At 52.4% G+C, this 24,573-nt stretch overlaps 1 protein-coding gene and 1 non-coding gene across 2 annotated transcripts in view; one reads left to right on the top strand and one right to left on the bottom strand.

Moving 5' to 3' along the window:
- Positions 1 to 24,573, bottom strand: part of CLASP1 (cytoplasmic linker associated protein 1) — a 148,731-nt gene that overhangs the window by 101,400 nt on the left and 22,758 nt on the right. The window contains exons 3-8 of the mRNA XM_077273293.1: positions 18,118 to 18,196; positions 16,141 to 16,244; positions 15,745 to 15,836; positions 15,590 to 15,665; positions 12,991 to 13,088; positions 4,248 to 4,315 (exon numbers count right to left, since the gene is read on the bottom strand). Coding sequence (XP_077129408.1) covers positions 4,248 to 4,315; positions 12,991 to 13,088; positions 15,590 to 15,665; positions 15,745 to 15,836; positions 16,141 to 16,244; positions 18,118 to 18,196 — 517 coding nt within the window. The remainder of the gene's footprint in view (positions 1 to 4,247; positions 4,316 to 12,990; positions 13,089 to 15,589; positions 15,666 to 15,744; positions 15,837 to 16,140; positions 16,245 to 18,117; positions 18,197 to 24,573) is intronic.
- On the top strand, positions 18,570 to 18,695 carry LOC143786417 (U4atac minor spliceosomal RNA). The gene has a single exon (XR_013218302.1). It is a non-coding gene; the product is annotated as a U4atac minor spliceosomal RNA (small nuclear RNA).

A 24,573-nucleotide genomic window follows, 5' to 3' on the forward strand; every position in this document is an offset into this window, starting at 1 on the left:
AGAGACCCTTGTGGTTGTCAAAGCTGGATGGGGGGGGGGGGGGAATCGAAAGCCTCTTGATAAAGAACAACTGAGCTCGAAACGCATCGCTTGCTCCTGTTCACCATTTTTTTTGTTATTATTGTTTTTTGATGGAATAAAGATTACTGTGAGCATTTTTACAAGAAGCTGAAACATTTTGCCTTTTTTTTTTTTTTTTTTTTACAAGTCCAGGTCCAGAGATCTTGATGTTCCTTTGTACACGGTGCACAACATAACCAAGACGTTTACATCCAATGACACTGTAGCTAATCTCCCTGGAAGTGGAGGGCAGAGAAAAATTGAGGAAATGTTCCAATGCAGGAGAGTCAGAATGGTGGATAAGCCCCAATCAAGGTCCAAAGAAATCTAAGCTTTGTAGGAGAAGACGCCTTCACATATGAGAGACCAGGAGCAGATTGTAAGAAGAGTCGCCCAAGATCCCGGCTGAGAGAAGAAGCTTGTGGATGGTCCTAGGAAGCGATGGATTGCAGTTACTTATTCCAAAGAGTGCAATCAAATATTAAGATGAGGGTGCCAACTATTTGGCCTGGACCATTTTTGGAGTTGTGTGTGAAAATGTGTCCAATTTGCCTTTTTTTTTTTAGGTTTTCTCGTGGAGTTCCAATACACACAAAAGAAATAAACTGTGTGTATATCAAAACGTGTTGAATTGTAATAAGGGCCGCCACTGTCCTTACCGGTGTATGGGAGAAGGGAGAGACCCGGGGCCCAGAAGGGAGAGACCCGGGGCCCAGAAGGGAGAGACCCGGGGCCCAGAAGGGAGAGACCCGGGGCCCAGAAGGGAGAGACCCGGGGCCCAGAAGGGACCCAGGGCCCAGAAGGGAGAGACCCGGGGCCCAGAAGGGAGAGACCCGGGGCCCAGAAGGGAGAGACCCGGGGCCCAGAAGGGAGAGACCCGGGGCCCAGAAGGGAGAGACCCGGGGCCCAGAAGGGAGAGACCCGGGGCCCAGAAGGGAGAGACCCGGGGCCCAGAAGGGAGAGACCCGGGGCCCAGAACGTAGTATATATGGGAGCAGGATGTAGGACATTATTACAGTAGGGGCTAGTTAAGGGATATTATGATGCATTTTATTTTTGAGGATATTGTTTCCAGTGCGCACGCGTGCGTGTGTGTCAGCATGGTCCCTTTTTTTCTTCATCTGGCAAAGTTTAGAAGTTGTGGAAAAAATTGGGGAATGTGCTCTAGAAGTGGAGCTCTAGATAACAGTGTTATTTTCTGCAGATACTAGTCCTGGCTGAAAGAAGTGATGGCGGTCTCTGCTGGATGAAGATAAGGACTTCAACTAGAGATGTCACCGGTGAGTCAGTGTGTTACCTGGACACTGACACTATACATGATACGTGATCACTGTATTACCTGAACACTGTGTATTATATACAGAGCTCCTGTGTATGTCACTGATGATCACTATTACTTGTACACTATATACAGAGCGCTCCTGTGTATAATGTCACCAGTGATCCCTGTTTTACCTGTCCACAATACACTATATGCAGAGCTCCTATGTATAATGTTACTGGTGATCCCTGTTTTACCTGTACACTGACATAATATACAGAGCTCCCAGGTATGTCACCGGTGATCACTATTAACTGTACACTGTGTACTATATACAGAGCTCCCGTGTGTAATGTTACTGGTGATCTCTGTATTAACTGTACACTGACACTATATACACTGTATACTATATACTAAGCTCCTGTGTATAATATCACTGGTGATCACTGTATTATCTGTACACTATACACAGAGCTCCTGTGTACGTCACTGGTGATCCCTGTTTTATCTGACACTATATACAGAGCTCCCAGGTATGTCACCAGTGATCACTATTAACTGTACACTGTGTACTACATACAGAGCTCCCGTGTGTAATGTCACTGGTGATCACTGTATTACCTCTACACTATACACAGAGCTCCTGTGTATAATGTCACTGGTGAGCACTATTATCTGTGCAATATACACTATATACAGAGCTCCTGTGTGTAAGGTCACTGGTGGTCACCATTATCAGTACATTATACACTATATACAGAGCTCCTGTGTATAATGTCACTGGTGATCACAATTATCAGTACATTATACACTATATACAGAGCTCCTGTGTATAATGTCACTGGTGATCACCATTATCAGTACATTATACACTATACACAGAGCTACTGTGTGTAATGTCACTGGTGATCCCATTATTACCTGTACACTGACACTATATACTAAGCTCCTGTGTATAATGTCACTGGTGATCACTGTATTACCTGTACACTTATACTATACACTGTACTATGTACAGAACTCCAGTGAATAATGGCAGTTATGGTAATATATATTTTTTTTTTTAATGATCAGTATTGTAGTATTCGGTCATTATGTCGTGGTAATATGTGGTCTGGTCACAGTGTGGTGATATTTGTGTCCTGTATGCGGTATTCGGTCACTAGGTGGCGGTAATATGTGGTCTGGCCATGGCGTGATGGTACTTCTCTTGTATGTGGTATTATTTGGTATTTATGTGGTGGTAACGTGTGGCCTGGTCATGGTGTGATGGCATTTGTCCCTTGTATATATTTTTGTTCATTTTAAAAAATAATTGTGACATATTCTCTTAAAGAAACAAATAAAAATTTACAAAAAGGAGTACAGAATATTTTAACAAATGTTTAGAAAAAGAAAAAGTTCTCTTATAAGACAAGGGAAAAACCATTTACAGCAAAGAATTGGCTGTGTAATCGGATATTATCAGCGCCACATCCAGTTGCAGGACTAAGCAATCTCTTCCTGGACAGACACGGACATGACGGGGCGTCGGGGCCGCACACAGCGCTGCCTCCATTATCAGCCTCTTTCCATGCCGGTCACATCTAATCATCTCCACGAGGAAACGTAAAATCCTATTCACTAATCCGCACAATGGGGTCTCCAGCCGCATAGACGAGATGCCGGGGGCTGTGGCAGTCTGAGTGTTAACCGTCGGATTTCTGGACCATTTCCCCGCTCACTGTTATTGTTCCTTCAAACATTAAATCTTTAAAAGAGAAAGTAAATGATCCTGGATCACGAGGGCACAACTGTCAGCACAGACACGGCACAAATGCAGGGCTCGGACCTTCTCCAGGGGTCATCACGTCCAGCACCCGTGTGCGCTGCAGGGAGAGCAGCAAACGGCAGAAGAACTTGGAGTCGGCTCGGCTCCTCCCGCAGGTCCGCCTGCACCCCACACTGACAGATCAGCCGTCCTCGGCCCCGGTTCGTGTGAGCAGCGACATTCAGGAAAGGAAATACTTGCAGTAAAAGCAGGAATTAGTTTCACGAGATAATCCCTTTCCTTGCCCAAGAGGCTTATATTCCCGGTCACAGAGTGCGCCATATGGTGAGAGCGAAACAAAAAAGCCCGGGCACCACGGAAATCACCCGACACCCGAGCGGCTCATCACGAGACCTGGACACCGGGATCAGCAATTGTCACACAAACAACAAAAAACCCGCTAATAATATCCATGAAGAGAATACAATACAGGCGCCTTACACCTGCGAGCCGACCACAAGACAGAGCCACGTAATGACACGTCCGGGATCAGGAGACCGGCCCTGTATCCACCTGCAGCTTTCTGGGCAATCAGGAGTTAAAAAGGAAGAACTGGAAGATACAATGAAGAAACCCTGGAGATCACACTGCATCCATCAATGCTGCACCACAAAGCTCATCATGGCGGCAGCGTTCCCTTCGTCTCATGCAGCTCAGGAGCCCCTATGGCTGACCGTCAGGCCGTGAACTTGCGGGGGCCGATGCTCGAAGCCCCACAGGCGATCCAGTGACCTGGTTTTGTGCAGACCCTGAGTGGAGCAATGCAGTGCCAGCCGCCACCATCCTCGCCCCTGGCACAGGATACGGCCATTGATGCCTGTGCAACGCTCCATGCCGTGACCACACCGCAGCCCATCAGTGCAAGGCCCGAGCGCAGACCCCATCATCACACAGAGTCGCCGACAAATGCAGAATCTCACACAACACATAACCAGAGGTTCACAAAATGCACAGAAATAATGGCGCCCCTCCTCCGTGGGGGTCTGCTAATTAATGCACTGGGGGAAGAGAGTCCTTGGGGTAACCTAGCAACATGGAGAGATTAGATCTCACGGGCCGGGAACCATGTCAGATCACAACTCTGCAGACAGATCAGGGATCCGCTCTATTACTCACCCAGCGACGACTGGATCATGTTCCCCGATTTCTGGACTTCGTCGAATTTGGTGAAAATCACATTCAGCCTGTAAATATAAAGAGAAGCATCAGACGGGGAGCTGGGGACGACGGGGAGCTGGGGACGAGGACGACATGAACGCAGCCGCACAGCCAGCGCACAGCTCCCTCTAGCATCGATACAGCCGAGCTCTGCGAGCGCACACAAGACCTGGCCTGGATTCAGGGAGCAGCGGAGCGCACGGTCCTGGAGGATCACGTGCCCCACGACATCGCTGCCGCCACCGCTGCAGACGATCGCTCTCTGCTCTCCATTCATTCAGGGGAAAGTGTCAGAAGGTTATAGACAAAGAGGTCTGCAGAGATCTGATGCTGGAGGAGCAGAGATCAGCGTCACACAGCGAGTCTGACAACCAGAATTAAAGGGGAAGTCACACTGACCGGGACCATCATCTTTGTAACCCTTTACATAGTGCCAACATATTCCACAGCGCAGAGAATCTAAAGGCCGCTCTGCAGTATACGTGGATCTGTGCGCTGCAGGATGATCAAGACCGAGGCACGACAGACCTACAGGCTATATAGTAGATACACGAGAGGAGAACTACATGCCGAGAGCCCTGCTGATCTAGAGCCCTATGACAACACCTACTGCTGTGTCCTGCCACATCAGAGCGGCCATACGAGCACTGACAAGCGCATACGGCGGCCTCTGCTCTCATGGAGCGGTCACAGAGCACTGACAGGCGCACACGGCGGCCTCTGCTCTCATGGAGCGGTCATACGAGCACTGACAGGCGCACACGGCGGCCTCTGCTCTCATGGAGCGGTCATACGAGCACTGACAGGCGCACACGGCGGCCTCTGCTCTCATGGAGCGGTCATACGAGCACTGACAGGCGCATACGGCAGCCTCTGCTCTCATGGAGCGGTCACAGAGCACTGACAGGCGCACACGGCGGCCTCTGCTCTCATGGAGCGGTCATACGAGCACTGACAGGCGCACACGGCGGCCTCTGCTCTCATGGAGCGGTCATACGAGCACTGACAGGCGCACACGGCGGCCTCTGATCTCATGGAGCGGTCATACGAGCACTGACAGGCGCATACGGCAGCCTCTGCTCTCATGGAGCGGTCATACGAGCACTGACAGGTGAACACAGCGGCCTCTGCTCTCATGGAGCGGTCATACAAGCACTGACAGGCGCACACGGCGGCCTCTGCTCTCATGGAGCGGTCATACGAGCACTGACAGGCGCATACGGCAGCCTCTGCTCTCATGGAGCGGTCATACGAGCACTGACAGGTGAACACAGCGGCCTCTGATCTCATGGAGCGGTCATACGAGCACTGACAGGCGCATACGGCAGCCTCTGCTCTCATGGAGCGGTCATACGAGCACTGACAGGTGAACACAGCGGCCTCTGCTCTCATGGAGCGGTCATACAAGCACTGACAGGCGCACACGGCGGCCTCTGCTCTCATGGAGCGGTAATACGAGCACTGACAGGCGCACACGGCGGCCTCTACTCTCATGGAGCGGTCATAATTAAGAAATAAAAGCAACAATGTCCCCAAGTTAAAGAGCTCACCCACCACGGGACAGACAGCACTTTTCAAAATAAAGTAATCCCCTTGTAAGGCTACTTTCACACTAGCGTCGGACGACGCACGACGAATTGCGTCATTGCGACGTACCGACGCTAGCAGTGAATGCGCCGCACAACGCATCCGCTGCCCTATTGTGAGGTGCAGGGAGGCGGGGGCGGAGTTCCGGCCGCGCATGCGCAGTCGGAAAAGATGGGAACGATGCACCAAAAAACGTTACAAGCAACGTTTTTTGGTGGCGACAGTCCGACGCAAACCATCGCACGACGGTTGCGACGTGTGGCAATGCGTCGCACTGCGTCACTAATGCAAGTCAATGGAGAAAAAACGCACCCTGCAAGCACTTTTGCAGGATGCGTTTTTGCTACAAAACGACGCATAGCGACGTAGTGAACGACACTAGTGTGAAAGTAGCCTAAGAGAAGAAAAGCATGTACTCACCTCTCGCTGTGCCACTGCTCCAACAATGCCGGGCATCCTGTGCCACGTCAGCGCTGCAGCCAATCAGTGGATGTTATTAGGCTGCAGCGCTCAGAGGAGGCCAGGACCGACATCGCTGGAACAGCACCAGAATAGGGGGCCACGATCGGTTACTTTTATTTTAGAAGGTGGACTACTTGATTTAAAAAGAGGCTGTCCAGGTAGTGGGACAAGCCATTTACATTGTGAGGCAGCAGAACATAACGCAGGAAGTGTTGTCATAGGCACAACAGAGGAAGCTCCTGCATTAAGCAGGTTAATAAAACAGGCAATGACGAGTTTTTACATGATACACATGACACAGACAGGAACATAACATCCAATATTTGTAACCATGAGGCTGAAGCAAGATGGGGACTTGGGAAACGACAGGTCGCACCACCAAAAATCGCAGTGTGCCACTGCTACATCCCAGCGTAGCGCAGGTGAATGGGGCCACATTACGAGCCCCGGGCACCGCGGCGAGCGAGGCAGAATGTCAGAACCAGGTAACGACAAGCGCGCCCCTCGGTTCACAATGTGACCCCATAACCAGCACGACGCCGTCATGTGGCAGCGGCACACAGTCATTTTTGGCTGCCGACCTGTGTTGTTATCAAAGCTGCTATCTGGTCCCAGACGTACAATGACACGAGTAAGTGATGAGCGGGTGTACTCGTTACTCGGGTGAGATTTAGATTCTGTCTCTGTAGCTGCTAGACAGCATGAATACATGTGGGGGTTTCCTGTTTTGTTAGGCAACCCCAACATATATTCAGGCTGTCTAGCAGCGGCAAATCATGCAGCTGCGGAGACCGAAACTAAATCTCGGAGCACATCCAAATACTCGGAGACCACCCAAGCATGCTTGGGAAATCTTGAGTAACGAGTACACTCGCTCATCACTAGATACGAGCAATAATACAGAAAAGCAATTAACTCATTAACAATTTCCTTTACAAAGGAAACTCCATTAACAGGGATTTCTGGAGTCACTGGATGGGACGGTGTGGCAGAGCGAATCGGGACGGTGTGTAGTGCGCCCACTGTCACGATTTCTCTGTATTCGCAGCGCTAGAGGTCATCACATGACCCCAAGTGTGATTTGCATACTCTAGGTCATGTGACCGCCCGAAGCGTTGGGAATACACAGGAATCAGGACAGTGGGTGCACTACACACCAGCACGATTTAGAAGTCCACAGAGTGACCGCAGAAATCTGTCTAGGATTTGGAAAACCCCTTAAACATAATGGAGTCGGTTTGGTTTTGGGGGCCGTCATTCTAATGGCAATAGTGCGGCACGCTGCGCTTATTGCTCCCAACTAATCTGGGGAATCGAGCACCACGAGTGTGAACGCAGGGTAAGTTTTTAGATTTTGCTTTTGTTCTGAGTCTTTTGTCAGACTGGAAGTCGCTCGCATCTCGCTACAGAGTCCAGGACTGAGGGTCCCACTCATGTGCTGGATTTCGCCCCTTCGGCCTATCCGTGTAAATGTTCTCTCCACGACCTGCAGATTTTGGCTGCACATTGGAACAAAAAAAATCTGCAGTGTGAAATAAAAGAGCAGGAGATCTCCACGGCAGAAGTAAACTGACAGCCTGCGATTTCTGCTGTGGAAATGCTTCTCCAATACCTGCATGAAGCCAAGGATGGGAATATGGTTTATCACTTCGCCAGCGGCTTCATCTTCCCTCTTAATCGGTTTTATTTCATTATGTGCAAATGTGGGGTAGACAAAGCCCTGAGATGAGGAGGCGCTGGTGACGAGCGAGGTGACCCCAGCACCCCTATAAAATGAGGTGGCTACAGAGACCGATTCCTGCGATTCCATTATTATGTGACCTCACGTCCTCGCGGTCTGAAAAACCACCCATCCTCTATTGTACCCCACTTCTAGAGACTGCAGACCGCTCTCCTCTACTGCACCCCATCCCAGGTGTAACCGGCCCTCCTGTACTGCACCCCACCGCTGGTGTGATCACAGACTGCCCATCCTCTACTGCACCCCATCCCTGGAGTAACCGGCCCTCCTGTACTGCACCCCACCGCTGGTGTGATCACAGACTGCCCATCCTCTACTGCACCCCATCCCTGGTGTAACCGCCCCTCCTCTACTGTACCCCACCGCTGGTGTGATCACAGACTGCCCATCCTCTACTGCACCCCATCCCTGGTGTAACCGGCCCTCCTGTACTGCACCCCACCACTGGTGTGATCACAGACTGCCCATCCTCTACTGCACCCCATCCCTAGTGTAACCGCCCCTCCTCTACTGTACCCCACCGCTGGTGTGATCACAGACTGCCCATCCTCTACTGCACCCCATCCCTAGTGTAACCGCCCCTCCTCTACTGTACCCCACCGCTGGTGTGATCACAGACTGCCCATCCTCTACTGCACCCCATCCCTAGTGTAACCGGCCCTCCTGTACTGCACCCCACCGCTGGTGTAACTGCAGACTGCCCATCCTCTACTGCACCCCATCCCTAGTGTAACCGCCCCTCCTCTACTGTACCCCACCGCTGGTGAGATCACAGACTGCCCATCCTCTACTGCACCCCATCCCTAGTGTAACCGGCCCTCCTGTACTGCACCCCACCGCTGGTGTAACTGCAGACTGCCCATCCTCTACTGCACCCCATCCCTAGTGTAACCGCCCCTCCTCTACTGTACCCCACCGCTGGTGTGATCACAGACTGCCCATCCTCTACTGCACCCCATCCCTGGTGTAACCGGCCCTCCTGTACTGCACCCCACCGCTGGTGTGATCACAGACTGCCCATCCTCTACTGCACCCCATCCCTGGAGTAACCGGCCCTCCTGTACTGCACCCCACCGCTGGTGTGATCAGACTGCCCATCCTCTACTGCACCCCATCCCTGGTGTAACCGCCCCTCCTCTACTGCACCCCACCGCTGGTGTGATCACAGACTGCCCATCCTCTACTGCACCCCATCCCTGGTGTAACCGCCCCTCCTCTACTGTACCCCACCGCTGGTGTGATAACAGACTGCCCATCCTCTACTGCACCCCATCCCTGGTGTAACCGGCCCTCCTGTACTGCACCCCACCACTGGTGTGATCACAGACTGCCCATCCTCTACTGCACCCCATCCCTAGTGTAACCGCCCCTCCTCTACTGTACCCCACCGCTGGTGTGATCACAGACTGCCCATCCTCTACTGCACCCCATCCCTAGTGTAACCGGCCCTCCTGTACTGCACCCCACCGCTGGTGTAACTGCAGACTGCCCATCCTCTACTGCACCCCATCCCTAGTGTAACCGCCCCTCCTCTACTGTACCCCACCGCTGGTGTGATCACAGACTGCCCATCCTCTACTGCACCCCATCCCTAGTGTAACCGGCCCTCCTGTACTGCACCCCACCGCTGGTGTAACTGCAGACTGCCCATCCTCTACTGCACCCCATCCCTGGTGTAACCGGCCCTCCTGTACAGCACCCCACCACTGGTGTGATCACAGACTGCCCATCCTCTACTGCACCCCATCCCTGGTGTAACCGGCCCTCCTGTACTGCACCCCACCACTGGTGTGATCACAGACTGCCCATCCTCTACTGCACCCCATCCCTGGTGTAACCGCTCCTCCTGTACTGCACCCCACCACTGGTGTGATCACAGACTGCCCATCCTCTACTGCACCCCATCCCTGGTGTAACCGCCCCTCCTCTACTGCACCCCACCGCTGGTGTGATCAGACTGCCCATCCTCTACTGTACCCCACCCCTGGTGTAACCGCCCCTCCTCTACTGCACCCCACCGCTGGTGTGATCAGACTGCCCATCCTCTACTGTACCCCACCCCTGGTGTAACCGCCCCTCCTCTACTGCACCCCACCGCTGGTGTGACCGCAGACTGCCCATCCTCTACTGTACCCCACCGCTGGTGTGATCACAGACTGCCCATCCTCTACTGCACCCCACCGCTGGTGTGACCGCAGACTGCCCATCCTCTACTGTACCCCACCGCTGGTGTGATCACAGACTGCCCATCCTCTACTGCACCCCACCGCTGGTGTGACCGCAGACTGCCCATCCTCTACTGTACCCCACCGCTGGTGTGATCACAGACTGCCCATCCTCTACTGTACTCCACCGCTGGTGTGACCGCTGACTGCCCATCCTCCACTGAACCCCACCCCTTGTGTGACCTCCGACTGCCCATCCTGTACTGTACCCCACCCCTGGTGTAACCGCCCCTCCTGTACTACACCCCACCGCTGGTGTGATCACAGACTGCCCATGCTCTACTGTACCCCACCAACTGGTGTGACCGCAGACTGCCCATCCTCTACTGCACCCCACCGCTGGTGTGATCACAGACTGCCAATCCTCTACTGTACTCCACCGCTGGTGTGACCGCCAACTGCCCATCCTCCACTGAACCCCACCCCTTGTGTGACCGCCGACTGCCCATCCTCTACTGTACCCCACCCCTGGTGTGATCAGACTGCCCATCCTCTACTGTACCCCACCCCTGGTGTAACCGCCCCTCCTCTACTGCACCCCACCGCTGGTGTGACCGCAGACTGCCCATCCTCTACTGTACCCCACCGCTGGTGTGATCACAGACTGCCCATCCTCTACTGCACCCCACCGCTGGTGTGACCGCAGACTGCCCATCCTCTACTGTACCCCACCGCTGGTGTGATCACAGACTGCCCATCCTCTACTGCACCCCACCGCTGGTGTGACCGCAGACTGCCCATCCTCTACTGTACCCCACCGCTGGTGTGATCACAGACTGCCCATCCTCTACTGTACTCCACCGCTGGTGTGACCGCTGACTGCCCATCCTCCACTGAACCCCACCCCTTGTGTGACCTCCGACTGCCCATCCTGTACTGTACCCCACCCCTGGTGTAACCGCCCCTCCTGTACTACACCCCACCGCTGGTGTGATCACAGACTGCCCATGCTCTACTGTACCCCACCAACTGGTGTGACCGCAGACTGCCCATCCTCTACTGCACCCCACCGCTGGTGTGATCACAGACTGCCAATCCTCTACTGTACTCCACCGCTGGTGTGACCGCCAACTGCCCATCCTCCACTGAACCCCACCCCTTGTGTGACCGCCGACTGCCCATCCTCTACTGTACCCCACCCCTGGTGTGACCGCCAACTGCCCATCCTCTACTGTGCACTATCAGTGGATTCAGGGGGACAGGCCTGCATTAAGTGTCCGGGATTCTGTGCTTTGGCATAGAAAATGATTGACAAAAAATGAACGCTTCTTGCAAAGAGAAAAGTGGCTGTGGAGGAGCATGATGCTGCTGCAACATGAGTCCTGGCAGGGCTCGCTGTACGGCCGTCTGTTGGCTGCTTTTTATGGATCTTGTTGGGATGTGATTAGAGGATTTTACTTCACAGCATTGCTCCTGTCCATGGATTTTACAGACACATCTTATCTCCATCACTGAGCTATACCAAGCACTGGGTTTAATGGTATCGAGCACATGACACTTCCAGTTGTGATTGGTCCCGAGGACCAAGAATTCTCCTGCTCTTTCCAAGATCTTAATCTGCCTCTAAGTAACGAGAAACCACCAGAACATTGAGCTGTAATATCTGTAGCCATAAATCCAGGAGGTCCGATAATATCCTACTCACCGGCAGCATTAACAGGCATTAATGCAATCATCGGCAACCGTTACTACACGTCCATATCTCTGACCGATGGGCTCGTGACCAGCACGTCTCACATCTCTGAATACTGCACAGCATCTAACCGGCTCACGGACGGTAAGGGTACGTTCACACAGGACTTTTTTGCTGCTTTTTTTTGCTGCTTTTTTATGCTAATTTTCAGCTGCTTTTTACAGTACCAGTAAAGCCTATGAGATTTCAGAAATCTCATGCACACACGTTGGTTTTTTGTTTGATCAGTATTTTCTGCTTTGCTGCTTTTTTTGGACATAGGGCATGTCACTTCTTTCAGCGTTTTTGCTGCGTTTTTGCAGCGTTTTTTCACCCATTGACTTGAATGGGTGATGAAAAAAACGCTGCAAAAACGCTGAAAAAACGCATGTAGCATTATTTGCTGCGTTTTTTGTGCAGAAAATCATGGCCAGCAGGAAGGGATCTCACAGCCAAGAGCTTAGGGGTGTGGTTAGTGAGGTGTGAAGAGCCATTGTGAGGTGTGAAGAGCCATTGTGAGGTGTCCTGATTGTGATCTATTGTGAGGGAGTTCCTGGTAGTGAGGTGTGAAGAGCCATTGTGAGGTGTGAAGAGCCATTGGGAGGTGTCCTGATTGTGATCTATTGTGAGGGAGTTCCTGGTAGTAAAGTGTGAAGAGCCATTGTGAGGTGTGAAGAGCCATTGTGAGGTGTCCTAGCAGCTGAAAATTGGCATAAAAAAAGCAGCAAAAATCTGCAGCAAAAATCTGCAGCAAAAAAGTCCTGTGTGAACGTACCCAAAAAACGCACCAAAAACGCACCAAAAAAACGCACCTAAATTAGCATTAAAAAAAGCAGCAAAAAAAAGCAGCAAAAAAGTCCTGTGTGAACGTACCCTAATTATCAGCAAAGTGTGAGGATATAAGCAACAGTCCAATGCACACACAGGAAGTACAAGGTGCAGCAGATAAATGGTGCCTGCCCTGAGCACTCATCACCTGTGTACATATAGGATAAAGAAACGGCAACCACTCACCGAGACTGGGGAAGGCCTTTTTTGCTGAGGTCAGCGCGCACACGTTCACCTACGTGTCTGTAGATCTCAACCAGGCAATTTATTGCTGCATCTCGGACCTGCAAAGCAAAGAAGGCGACCATTACTACAAGACGTGCGGAAGAATGGGCAGACAGGGCTGCACACAGCTCCCTATACAAAGTTACTGGGATCCAACATGATACAGAGAAGCAGAAGCCTGCACAGAGGTGGTGACAGCGAGGGGCAAAGGTGCAGGAGGAGGCGAGGAGCAAAGCTGCGGGAGGAGGAGGCAGAGGGAGGCAAAGCTGCAGGAGGAGGCGAGGGGCAAAGCTGCGGGAGGAGGAGGCAGAGGGAGGCAAAGCTGCAGGAGGAGGCGAGGGGCAAAGCTGCAGGAGGAGGCGAGGGGCAAAGCTGCGGAAGGAGGAGGCAGAGAGGGGCAAAGCTGAGGAAGGAGGAGGTGGCAGCGAGGGGCAAAGCTGCAGGAGGAGGAGGCGGCAAGGGGCAAAGCTGCGGAAGGAGGAGGCAGAGGGGCAAAGCTGCGGGAGGAGGAGGCAGAGGGGCAAAGCTGCGGAAGGAGGAGGCAGAGGGGCAAAGCTGCGGAAGGAGGAGGCAGAGGGGCAAAGCTGCGGAAGGAGGAGGTGGCAGCGAGGGGCAAAGCTGCAGGAGGAGGAGGCGGCAAGGGGCAAAGCTGTGGAAGGAGGAGGCGAGGGGCAAAGCTGTGGAAGGAGGAGGCAGCGGCACGGGGCAAAGCGGCACAAAGGAGGCAGGGCAAAGCGTCACAAAGGAGCTGTTGACGAGAGGCAAAGCTGCAGAAAGACAACGTGTAGAAAAACTGCGGGGGGAGGTGCCAGCGGTACCGGGGGAGGTGCCAGCGGTACCGGGGGAGGTGCCAGCGGTACCGGGGGAGGTGCCAGCGGTACCGGGGGAGGTGCCAGCGGTACCGGGGGAGGTGCCAGCGGTGCGCAGAGCTACAGAGGACAATGTACCGTGCCAAGTTTTATAAGGCGGAATCGTTCCGCAAAGTGTAGTGGAGGAAGGCTTGCAATGCACCCAGAGATAAAGAGGAGAATGTGCCATATAAACGAACAGAGGTATGATGGGGCGCAAAGATACAGAGCGATAGATGCAGCATAATGAACACACTACAGGAAAGCACAGCAATGATTGCGGCAGGAGCGTGAACTCGTCCACTGCAGCGTCTGCGTGTAGCCGGATGGTGCTCCGTGCTGCCATAGGTTCTGCAAATCACAATCTCTCAGTTCTCAGCTGCTTTTCCAGGTCTGTGAGATATAACCCTTACATAGAGGCGCTCTCCGCTCTCTGTTAATGTGGTTTTCTGCCTCTTGTTGCCCCACTTTTAGTGAAGCTGTTGTGTGTCTCTAAGGGTCTCCAGGATCGGACTGTGGCGCAGATGAGGGGTCCTGCTAAATATGGCAGAGCTGTGATCACAGCCCTAGAAACGGTCTGTGCCCAGTACCGCGGAGAATGTGTCATCTGTGCAGAACCCGCAAGTGTCGGGAAAAGAGACTCATTCACATGGACACAATGGAAGATGTGAGACTGAAGTCAAGAGAACCCGAGAGTCCACTGATTATAACGCATAGTGAAAGGGATCAGCAAACACGGGCCACACCATGCTCAATACCGCCCCCGATTACCACGGCCGTCCATACAGCAAAATCAATGGACGCCGCTGTGAACATGTACAAACAGGGGCGTTCCAAGGTGTCAATAAGGCTGCCAGATCTGCAGTCCTATGTAAATATATGAAATGCATGTATCCTGGCCTGAGAACTGCATAAAAGTAGCAAACACCCTAAGGGGGACCGGTTTTAACCACTGCTGGGTTTACATTGTATTGTAGACTTTTTCCAGCATCCCCTTACACATATACAAAAATCTGCAAAAAACGGCAATGTGCCAAAACCATCTTTTACCACTGGAGGGAGCCACTGACCACAGATTATCACATGGAGGTTTTACGCCCATCATTATGGAGCAGCCTACAAACACGTCCCCGTGGCTCTGGACACACTCGGACATTTCTCTCTATTTACCCCAACGTGCAAGATCCAGACCCCGAGGATGGGCCTGCAGTGCAGGAACAGCACATGCACGGTGCCCCGATGTGGCCGGTCCTGCAGGAGGGGAAAGGGGCAGGAGGGGAAAGGGGCAGGAGGGGAAAAGGGTAAGAGGGAAAAGGGTAAGAGGGAAAAGGGTAGGAGAGGAAAGGGTAGGAAGGAAAAGGGTAGGAGGGAAAGGGTAGGAGGGAAAAGGGTAGGAGGGAAAAGGGTAGGAGGGAAAAGGGTAGGAAGGAAAAGGGTAGGAAGGAAAAGGGTAGGAAGGAAAAGGGTAGGCGGGAAAGAGTAGGAGTAATAACCTGTGTTCTTATGTGCCCCAGTTAGGGTTGTACCACAGGTGCCGTGCCAGCCTAATCTACCATGAACCACAGGCACCAGTCTGCACCACAGATTGCGGACGGATTCCAGTGTCTACTGCTGACACGTAAGCACCACAAGTGCAGGTCTTCTCTCTGTGTCCGCACTATGACGGGTAAGGGTGGCCTTTCCCCAGCGGCTGGATGGCAGAGCGGCCTCACCTGACTGTTCGGGTCCCCAAGCAGGTTACATATATGAGGTACAATCTTGCTCAGCGTCAGGCTGTTTGCTCCGTATCTGAAAAAGAAAAGAACAATGAAAATAACATATCAGCTACAGGGTCCCAGGAGGGGGAGTGAGCGTCTGTGATACTTACACGTTAAGTGTCGCTATAAGGCAGAGGCAGACCCCTTCCCGAGTGCGGAAATTCTTGTGTTTAAAGCCTCCAAGCATCCGATCCCAGACGTACTGGAGAGACAGGAGAGGAAGAGTCAGCCGTGCAGTAGATGGCTACACCTGATAACTGAACAGTGCAGAGACAGAAGCAACCCGCCAACGGGCAGCCACCAGCAGCGCCGCCCCGGCAGCCACCAGCAGTCGGCAGCCACCAGCAGCGCCACACCGGCAGCGCTGCCCCGGCAGCACTACACCAGAAGCGCCCCACAGGCAGCCACCAGCAGCACCGCAACGGCAGCCACCAGCAGAATATCTAAACAAGGTGCAACGTCACAGCAGTGACTGGACGATGAGCGCTGCTCCGGGGCACACTCACCTGCGGGCTGGTCGACTGCTCCATTATCTTTACAAGTAACGTCTGATCTTGATCTCGGACCGAATCTTTCGCATCACCCAAGCGATCGATCAAACTGGGCAGAACTAGGAGAGACAAGAGAAGTGAGAGGAAAGCGAAAAATCATCACTGCTAAATCACAGGAGCCGCCGCTGCCTGGACCAAGGGGCCACGAACACCAGGAGGCCAGCACAACCACCGACAGGAGTGATGATGGAGCAACAAGCGCAGGGAATTCAAGGTCAGGGAGAATTGAGGGGACCAAGGGGGGTGTGTGCGTGTATAATATAATAATATATATATATATATATATATATATATATATATATATATATATATATATATATATATATATATATATATATATATATATATATATATATATATATACACACACACACACACACACACACTCACCGGCCGCTTTATTAGGTACACCTGTCCAACTTCTTGTTAACACTTAATTTCTAATCAGCCAATCACATGGCAGCAACTCAGTGCATTTAGGCATGTAGACATGGTCAAGACAATCTTCTGCAGTTCAAACCGAGCATCAGTATGGGGAAGAAAGGTGATTTGAGTGCCTTTGAACGTGGCATGGTTGTTGGTGCCAGAAGGGCTGGTCTGAGTATTTCAGAAACTGCTGATCTACTGGGATTTTCACGCACAACCATCTCTAGGGTTTACAGAGAATGGTCCGAAAAAGAAAAAAAATCCAGTGAGCGGCAGTTCTGTGGGCGGAAATGCCTTGTTGATGTCAGAGGTCAGAGGAGAATGGGCAGACTGGTTCGAGCTGATAGAAAGGCAACAGTGACTCAAATCGCCACCCGTTACAACCAAGGTAGGCCTAAGAGCATCTCTGAACGCACAGTGCGTCGAACTTTGAGGCAGATGGGCTACAGCAGCAGAAGACCACACCGGGTACCACTCCTTTCAGCTAAGAACAGGAAACTGAGGCTACAATTTGTACAAGCTCATCGAAATTGGACAGTAGAAGATTGGAAAAACGTTGCTTGGTCTGATGAGTCTCGATTTCTGCTGCGACATTCGGATGGTAGGGTCAGAATTTGGCGTAAACAACATGAAAGCATGGATCCATCCTGCCTTGTATGGAGCATCTTTGGGATGTGCAGCCGACAAATCTGCGGCAACTGTGTGATGCCATCATGTCAATATGGACCAAAATCTCTGAGGAATGCTTCTAGCACCTTGTTGAATCTATGCCACGAAGAATTGAGGCAGTTCTGAAGGCAAAAGGGGGTCCAACCCGTTACTAGCATGGTGTACCTAATAAAGTGGCCGGTGAGTGTGTATGTATGTATGTATGTAGTAAATATGTAAATATATATATATATATATATATATATATATATATATATATATATATATATATATATATATATATTTTTTTTTTTTCCTTACACCTTCTGACCTGTCGTGCCCCCACCCATCCTCGCTGAGCCAATGTGTCCCCCCTGCCCATCTCCGCTGACCCGTCATGCCCCCCGCCTATCCTCACTGACCCATGGTATCCCCCTGCCTGTCTTTGCTGACCCGTCGTGCCCCCGCCCATCCTCACTGACCCATTTTGTCCCCCCTGCCCGTCTTTGCTGACCCGACGTGCCCCCCGCCCATCCTCACTGACCCATTTTGTCCCCCCTGCCTGTCTTTGCTGACCCGACGTGCCCCCCGCCCATCCTCACTGACCCATTTTGTCCCCCCTGCTCGTCTTTGCTGACCCGACGTGCCCCCCGCCCATCCTCACTGACCCATTTTGTCCCCCCTGCCTGTCTTTGCTGACCCGACGTGCCCCCGCCCATCCTCACTGACCCATTTTGTCCCCCCTGCCTGTCTTTGCTGACCTGACGTGCCCCCGCCCATCCTCGCTGTTCCGCCCATTAGGATGTGTCCATTATCATGAACAGATGCTTATGTTACACAGAATATATTCCAGGCTACCTGTTCCTATCTGTCCTCTGAAGCGATCCTGCAGACGTGTGACTAAAGCCGATAAGATGTCCATTCCAAGGAGAGCGACCTGCCGACAGAAAACAGTAAAAATATAAAATAGAATATAAATACAAAATATAATATAAATATATAGTGAAAAGAAACAAAACTTGATTTTCAACCAAATCCACGAAAAAATTATACATCAACAGATAGAGAAAATAAGTTTTCAACAATATGCAAATTAGTAGCTGCAATGCACTATGGGTAAAAGGCATTTCTTGTAAAGAATGGGGCTTGTATTCTGTTTTTAGAGGGTAAGAAAATGATAAAACCTGGATACTGAACCGCACTGCAGCCTGTAACAATCCAGTAGTCCGGTACAAAAAATAGTAACAAGTCTCCACAAGGTAAATGACGAGGGTGATTTCCTCAGCAAATGTGAGAGCATCCTAATGTTAACCATCCTGGTCTTGGGGTGAGCGACTGACCAATGAGCGTATAGTGAGGGCAGTACTGCTGACACCACTGACAACACAGCAGCGCCACCAGTGTGCAAACACCGGCACGGTGCAATTTTTGGAACCTCCCTCTATGATTGTAAATAAAGATGAGAGCAATATAATGTAATCCACTAGATGGCAGTAAAGAGGCTCAGCAGTGTCATGGTTCTAGTGCCGGCTCCCAGGATAGGAAACATGAGGATCAGTGTGAGATGTAAGCGCTCTATGGTGACAGCACTGACCATCTGTTACCACTGGCCACCATGGACTCATCTTTAAAAATGCTTTAATATTTGAGGATTTCATCCAGAATTACCTACAGACAAGTAGCTTTCTCCCTAATCACCTTCTATCCAACAATCCAGAACGCCTGTCACTTTCCACTCCCTCAGTATAAAGTGCCGGCACCGATCACAGAGCTCAGCGCTGACAATAAAAATTCACATCTGGCAGGAAAATTGTCTCCCAATATGGCGGCTCCTTGTCCCACTCACCTCCACAGGAGCAGAGGTTACCCGCTCCTCGTCCCTCTCACCTCCACAGGAGCAGAGGTTACCCGGCTCCTCGTCCCTCTCACCTCCACAGGAGCAGAGGTTACCCGGCTCCTCGTCCCTCTCACCTCCACAGGAGCAGAGGTTACCCGGCTCCTCGTCCCTCTCACCTCCACAGGAGCAGAGGTTACCCGGCTCCTCGTCCCGCTCACCTCCACTCCACAGGAGCAGAGGTTACCAGGCTCCTTGTCCCTCTCACCTCCACAGGAGCAGAGGTTACCTGGCTCCTCGTCCCTCTCACCTCCACAGGAGCAGAGGTTACAAGGCTCCTCGTCCCGCTCACCTCCACTCCACAGGAGCAGAGGTTACCCGGCTCCTCGTCCCGCTCACCTCCACTCCACAGGAGCAGAGGTTACCCGGCTCCTCGTCCCGCTCACCTCCACAGGAGCAGGTTACCTGGCTCCTCGTCCCTCTCACCTCCACTCCACAGGAGCAGAGGTTACCTGGCTCCTCGTCCCTCTCACCTCCACTCTACAGGAGCAGAGGTTACCTGGCTCCTCGTCCCGCTCACCTCCACTCCACAGGAGCAGAGGTTACCCGGCTCCTCGTCCCGCTCACCTCCACAGGAGCAGGTTACCTGGCTCCTCGTCCCTCTCACCTCCACTCCACAGGAGCAGAGGTTACAAGGCTCCTCGTCCCGCTCACCTCCACTCTACAGGAGCAGAGGTTACCTGGCTCCTCGTCCCTCTCACCTCCACAGGAGCAGAGGTTACCCGGCTCCTCGTCCCTCTCACCTCCACAGGAGCAGAGGTTACAAGGCTCCTCGTCCCGCTCACCTCCACTCCACAGGAGCAGAGGTTACCCGGCTCCTCGTCCCGCTCACCTCCACTCCACAGGAGCAGAGGTTACCCGGCTCCTCGTCCCGCTCACCTCCACAGGAGCAGGTTACCTGGCTCCTCGTCCCTCTCACCTCCACTCCACAGGAGCAGAGGTTACCTGGCTCCTCGTCCCTCTCACCTCCACTCCACAGGAGCAGAGGTTACCCGGCTCCTCGTCCCTCTCACCTCCACAGGAGCAGAGGTTACCCGGCTCCTCGTCCCTCTCACCTCCACAGGAGCAGAGGTTACCCGGCTCCTCGTCCCGCTCACCTCCACTCCACAGGAGCAGAGGTTACCAGGCTCCTTGTCCCTCTCACCTCCACAGGAGCAGAGGTTACCCGGCTCCTCGTCCCTCTCACCTCCACAGGAGCGGAGGTTACCCGGCTCCTCGTCCCTCTCACCTCCACAGGAGCAGAGGTTACAAGGCTCCTCGTCCCGCTCACCTCCACTCCACAGGAGCAGAGGTTACAAGGCTCCTCGTCCCTCTCACCTCCACTCCACAGGAGCAGAGGTTACAAGGCTCCTCGTCCCGCTCACCTCCACTCTACAGGAGCAGAGGTTACCTGGCTCCTCGTCCCTCTCACCTCCACAGGAGCAGAGGTTACCCGGCTCCTCGTCCCTCTCACCTCCACAGGAGCAGAGGTTACAAGGCTCCTCGTCCCGCTCACCTCCACTCCACAGGAGCAGAGGTTACCCGGCTCCTCGTCCCGCTCACCTCCACTCCACAGGAGCAGAGGTTACCCGGCTCCTCGTCCCGCTCACCTCCACTCCACAGGAGCAGAGGTTACCCGGCTCCTCGTCCCGCTCACCTCCACTCCACAGGAGCAGAGGTTACCCGGCTCCTCGTCCCTCTCACCTCCACAGGAGCAGAGGTTACCCGGCTCCTCGTCCCTGTCACGACTCCACAGGAGCGGAGGTTACCCAGCTCCTCGTCCCTCTCACCTCCACAGGAGCCGAGGTTACAAGGCTCCTCGCCCCTCTCACCTCCACTCCACAGGAGCAGAGGTTACAAGGCTCCTCGTCCCTCTCACCTCCACTCCACAGGAGCAGAGGTTACAAGGCTCCTCGTCCCTCTCACCTCCACTCCACAGGAGCAGAGGTTACCCGGCTCCTCGTCCCGCTCACCTCCACTCCACAGGAGCAGAGGTTACAAGGCTCCTCGTCCCTCTCACCTCCACTCCACAGGAGCAGAGGTTACAAGGCTCCTCGTCCCTCTCACTTCCACTCCACAGGAGCAGAGGTTACAAGGCTCCTCGTCCCTCTCACTTCCACTCCACAGGAGCGGAGGTTACCCGGCTCCTCGTCCCTCTCACCTCCACAGGAGCAGAGGTTACCCGGCTCCTCGTCCCTGTCACCACGACTCCACAGGAGCAGAGGTTACCCGGCTCCTCGTCCCTTTCACCTCTGCCCTCCGCCATCACACATCAGACCTGCGCTGCTGACTACACACCGCTCTCTAATCTCCCCTCATCTTGGTCGGCTCCCGTTTAGTCCGCCATCTCTCAGATAACGCTCTGCTTCACCCTTTACAATCTTGTTTCTGCTTCTTAGGCCATGTGCACACGTTCAGTATTTTTCGCGTTTTTTTCGCGTTTTTTCGCTATAAAAATGTGATAAAAACGCGAAAAAAACGCTTACATATGCCTCCTATTATTTTAAGTGTATTCCGCATTTTTTGTGCAAATGTAGCCTTTTTTTCCGGGAAAAATCGCATCGCGGAAAAAAAAGCAACATGTTCATTAAAATGCGGAATTGCGGGGATTCCGCACACCTAGGGGTCCATTGATCTGCTTACTTCCCGCACGGGGCTGTGCCCACCATGCGGGAAGTAAGCAGATTATGTGCGGTTGGTACCCAGGGTGGAGGAGAGGAGACTCTCCTCCACGGACTGGGCACCATATAAGTGGTCAAAAAAATAAGAATTAAAATAAAAAACAGTCCTATACTCACCCTCGATGTCTTCCCGCCTCCACTGCACGCTGCCGTTCGGTTCCTGTAGCTGGTGTGCGGCGAAAGACCTAGCCGATGACGTCACTGTCCTGTGATTGGTCGTGAGCGGTCATGTGACCGCTCACGTGACCGTGACGTCACGGAAGGTCCTGTGCGCACAGACCAGCTATAGGAAGACGAACGGACGCCGCTGATGAGATGTCTGGGTGAGTATAAGCATTTTTTTTATTTTTTTTATTATTTTTAAACATTCTATCTTTTACTATAGATGCTGCATAAGCTGCATCTATAGTAAAAAGTTGGTCACACTTGTCAAACAGTATGTTTGACAAGTGTGACGAACTTGTCAGTCAGTTTTCCAAGCGATGCTACAGATCGCTTGGAAAACTTTAGCATTCTGCAAGCTAATTACGCTTGCAGAATGCTAAAAAAACGCGAAAAAAACGGAAAAAAAACGCAAAAAAAAAAATGCGGATTTCTTGCAGAAAATTTCCGGTTTTCTTCAGGAAATTTCTGCAAGAAATCCGCAACGTGTGCACATACCCTTATACTCTCCAGCAGGGGTGGGAACCTCAGGCTCCCGGGACCATCGATGACCTTTTATCCGGCCCCCAGGCAAATTACTGGGCACATTAGTGCTTGGGCCGGCAACTGTATTTTGACGCCAGCCCATTAAGTTCTTCTTGCTCTGCGAGCATGCAGCTCACTACTGGACGCGCGTGCAATGGAATATTACGTCCTGACACCACTGTTAGGCTGCTTTGACACATCAGTTTTGGAAAAAACGGATCTGTTTTTTCGCCGGATCCAAGGATGTGGAGAGAAAGAGAAAAGGATGAAACGTGAGGCTATCCGTCACAATCCGGCACTAACACAAGTCTGAGAAAAAAAAATGGATCCGGTGGCAACTTTTGGGGGATCCTGCCTGACGGCAAAAACCTGATGTGTGAAAGCAGCCTTAGCGTCACAATGTACTTTGTGGGCGAAGTTAGCGCGCAATTACAACCCCCAAAAGCTTGGTATAAATATCCAAATGGCCCTTAGCAGAAAAAAAAAAGCTTTCCCACCCCTGCTCTACAGAATCTGCCCTCACTAAAGAGTCTAATGATCTAACAGCAATATCCAATGGTCTCTGCTGATCTCCTGGACCTCTGCAGCATCTGACACTGTGCTGCAGCATCTGACACTGTGGATCACCAGGTCCTCCTCACTACGCTCCGCTCTAGTCGCCTCATGGACACGGCGCTCTCCTGGTTCTCCTCCTACCTCTCTCCTTCACTATCTGCCGGCTTTTCTTCCTCCAATCTTCCACTTAGTGTCAGGGTTCCAACAAGAGGAGGAGACCTAGGAATGAACCCCGAGGAGCCCCAACAGTAGAGGAGGGGACCTAGGACTGACCCTGAGGAACCCTGACAGTAAGAGATGGAGAACTAGGACTGACCCTGAGGAACCCTGATGGTAAGAGATGGAGAACTAGGACTGACCCTGAGGAACCCTGACAGTAAGAGAAGGGGACCTAGGACTGACCCTGAGGAACCCTGACAGTAAGAGATGGAGAACTAGGACTGACCCTGAGGAACCCTGACGGTAAGAGATGGAGAACTAGGACTGATCCGGAGGAACCCTGACAGTAAGAGAAGGGGACCTAGGACTGACCCTGAGGAACCCTGACAGTAAGAGAAGGGGACCTAGGACTGACCCTGAGGAACCCTGACAGTAAGAGGTGGAGAACTTGGACTGACCCTGAGGAACCCTGACAGTAAGAGGTGGAGAACTTGGACTGACCCTGAGGAACCCTGACAGTAATAGCAGGGGACCTAGGACTGGGCCCTGAGGAACCCTGACCGTAAGAGGTGGAGAACTAGGACTGATCTGGAGGAACCCTGACAGTAAGAGAAGGGGACCTAGGACTGAGCCCTGAGGAACCTCGACAGTAAGAGGTGGAGAACTAGGACTGGGCCCTGAGAAACCCTGACAGAGGTGGAGAACTAGGACTGAGCCCTGAGGAACCATAACAGTAAGAGGGCATATCTGGGGATGTCGAGAACAGGGCACCAGGATCTCCCAGGTCAGTACGATGGGTTGGGCCCCTCAAATATAGATGAAAGACACACTGAACTGTCTGAACAACTAGTACCAAAAACCACAGACATTACATCACAGGGCAAGAAGCGAACAGGACTACAAACATCTAGAAAGTATTGGATCCAATGTTCAGACCTGGAAGGACCGACTCCCTCTCATCCACTAATTACACAAGGTGTCAGAAGCTGCAACCACTAACACCAGTGCTACCAGTGTACGACAGTACTGGAGGGCAGGCCACCTCTAGAACTTTCCGCTTGCGTGTATATATCCAGAACAGTCGGTTACCAGGAGAATTATTGACTGAGTTAATAGGTTTCTCGTCTCTTGGCTCCGGTCACTGCAGGTTCTCTATTTACTAAAGATGTCTGGACGAGAAACACATGAAAATACATGAGAGCGGAGGAGGACAAGACCGGACACTGGCACACGGGTAACACGTCTAGACGTACGCAGCTCTCCTCCACCATCCTCAGAAGTCCAGGACTATGGGGGTTAAATACGTCATCAGCAAGATTCCACAGAAACAAATCAGATCACGGCCTACAGATTATAAAT

Source organism: Ranitomeya variabilis, chromosome 7 (genome assembly GCF_051348905.1).
Source record: "Ranitomeya variabilis isolate aRanVar5 chromosome 7, aRanVar5.hap1, whole genome shotgun sequence".
NCBI classification, from domain to species: Eukaryota; Metazoa; Chordata; class Amphibia; order Anura; family Dendrobatidae; genus Ranitomeya; species Ranitomeya variabilis.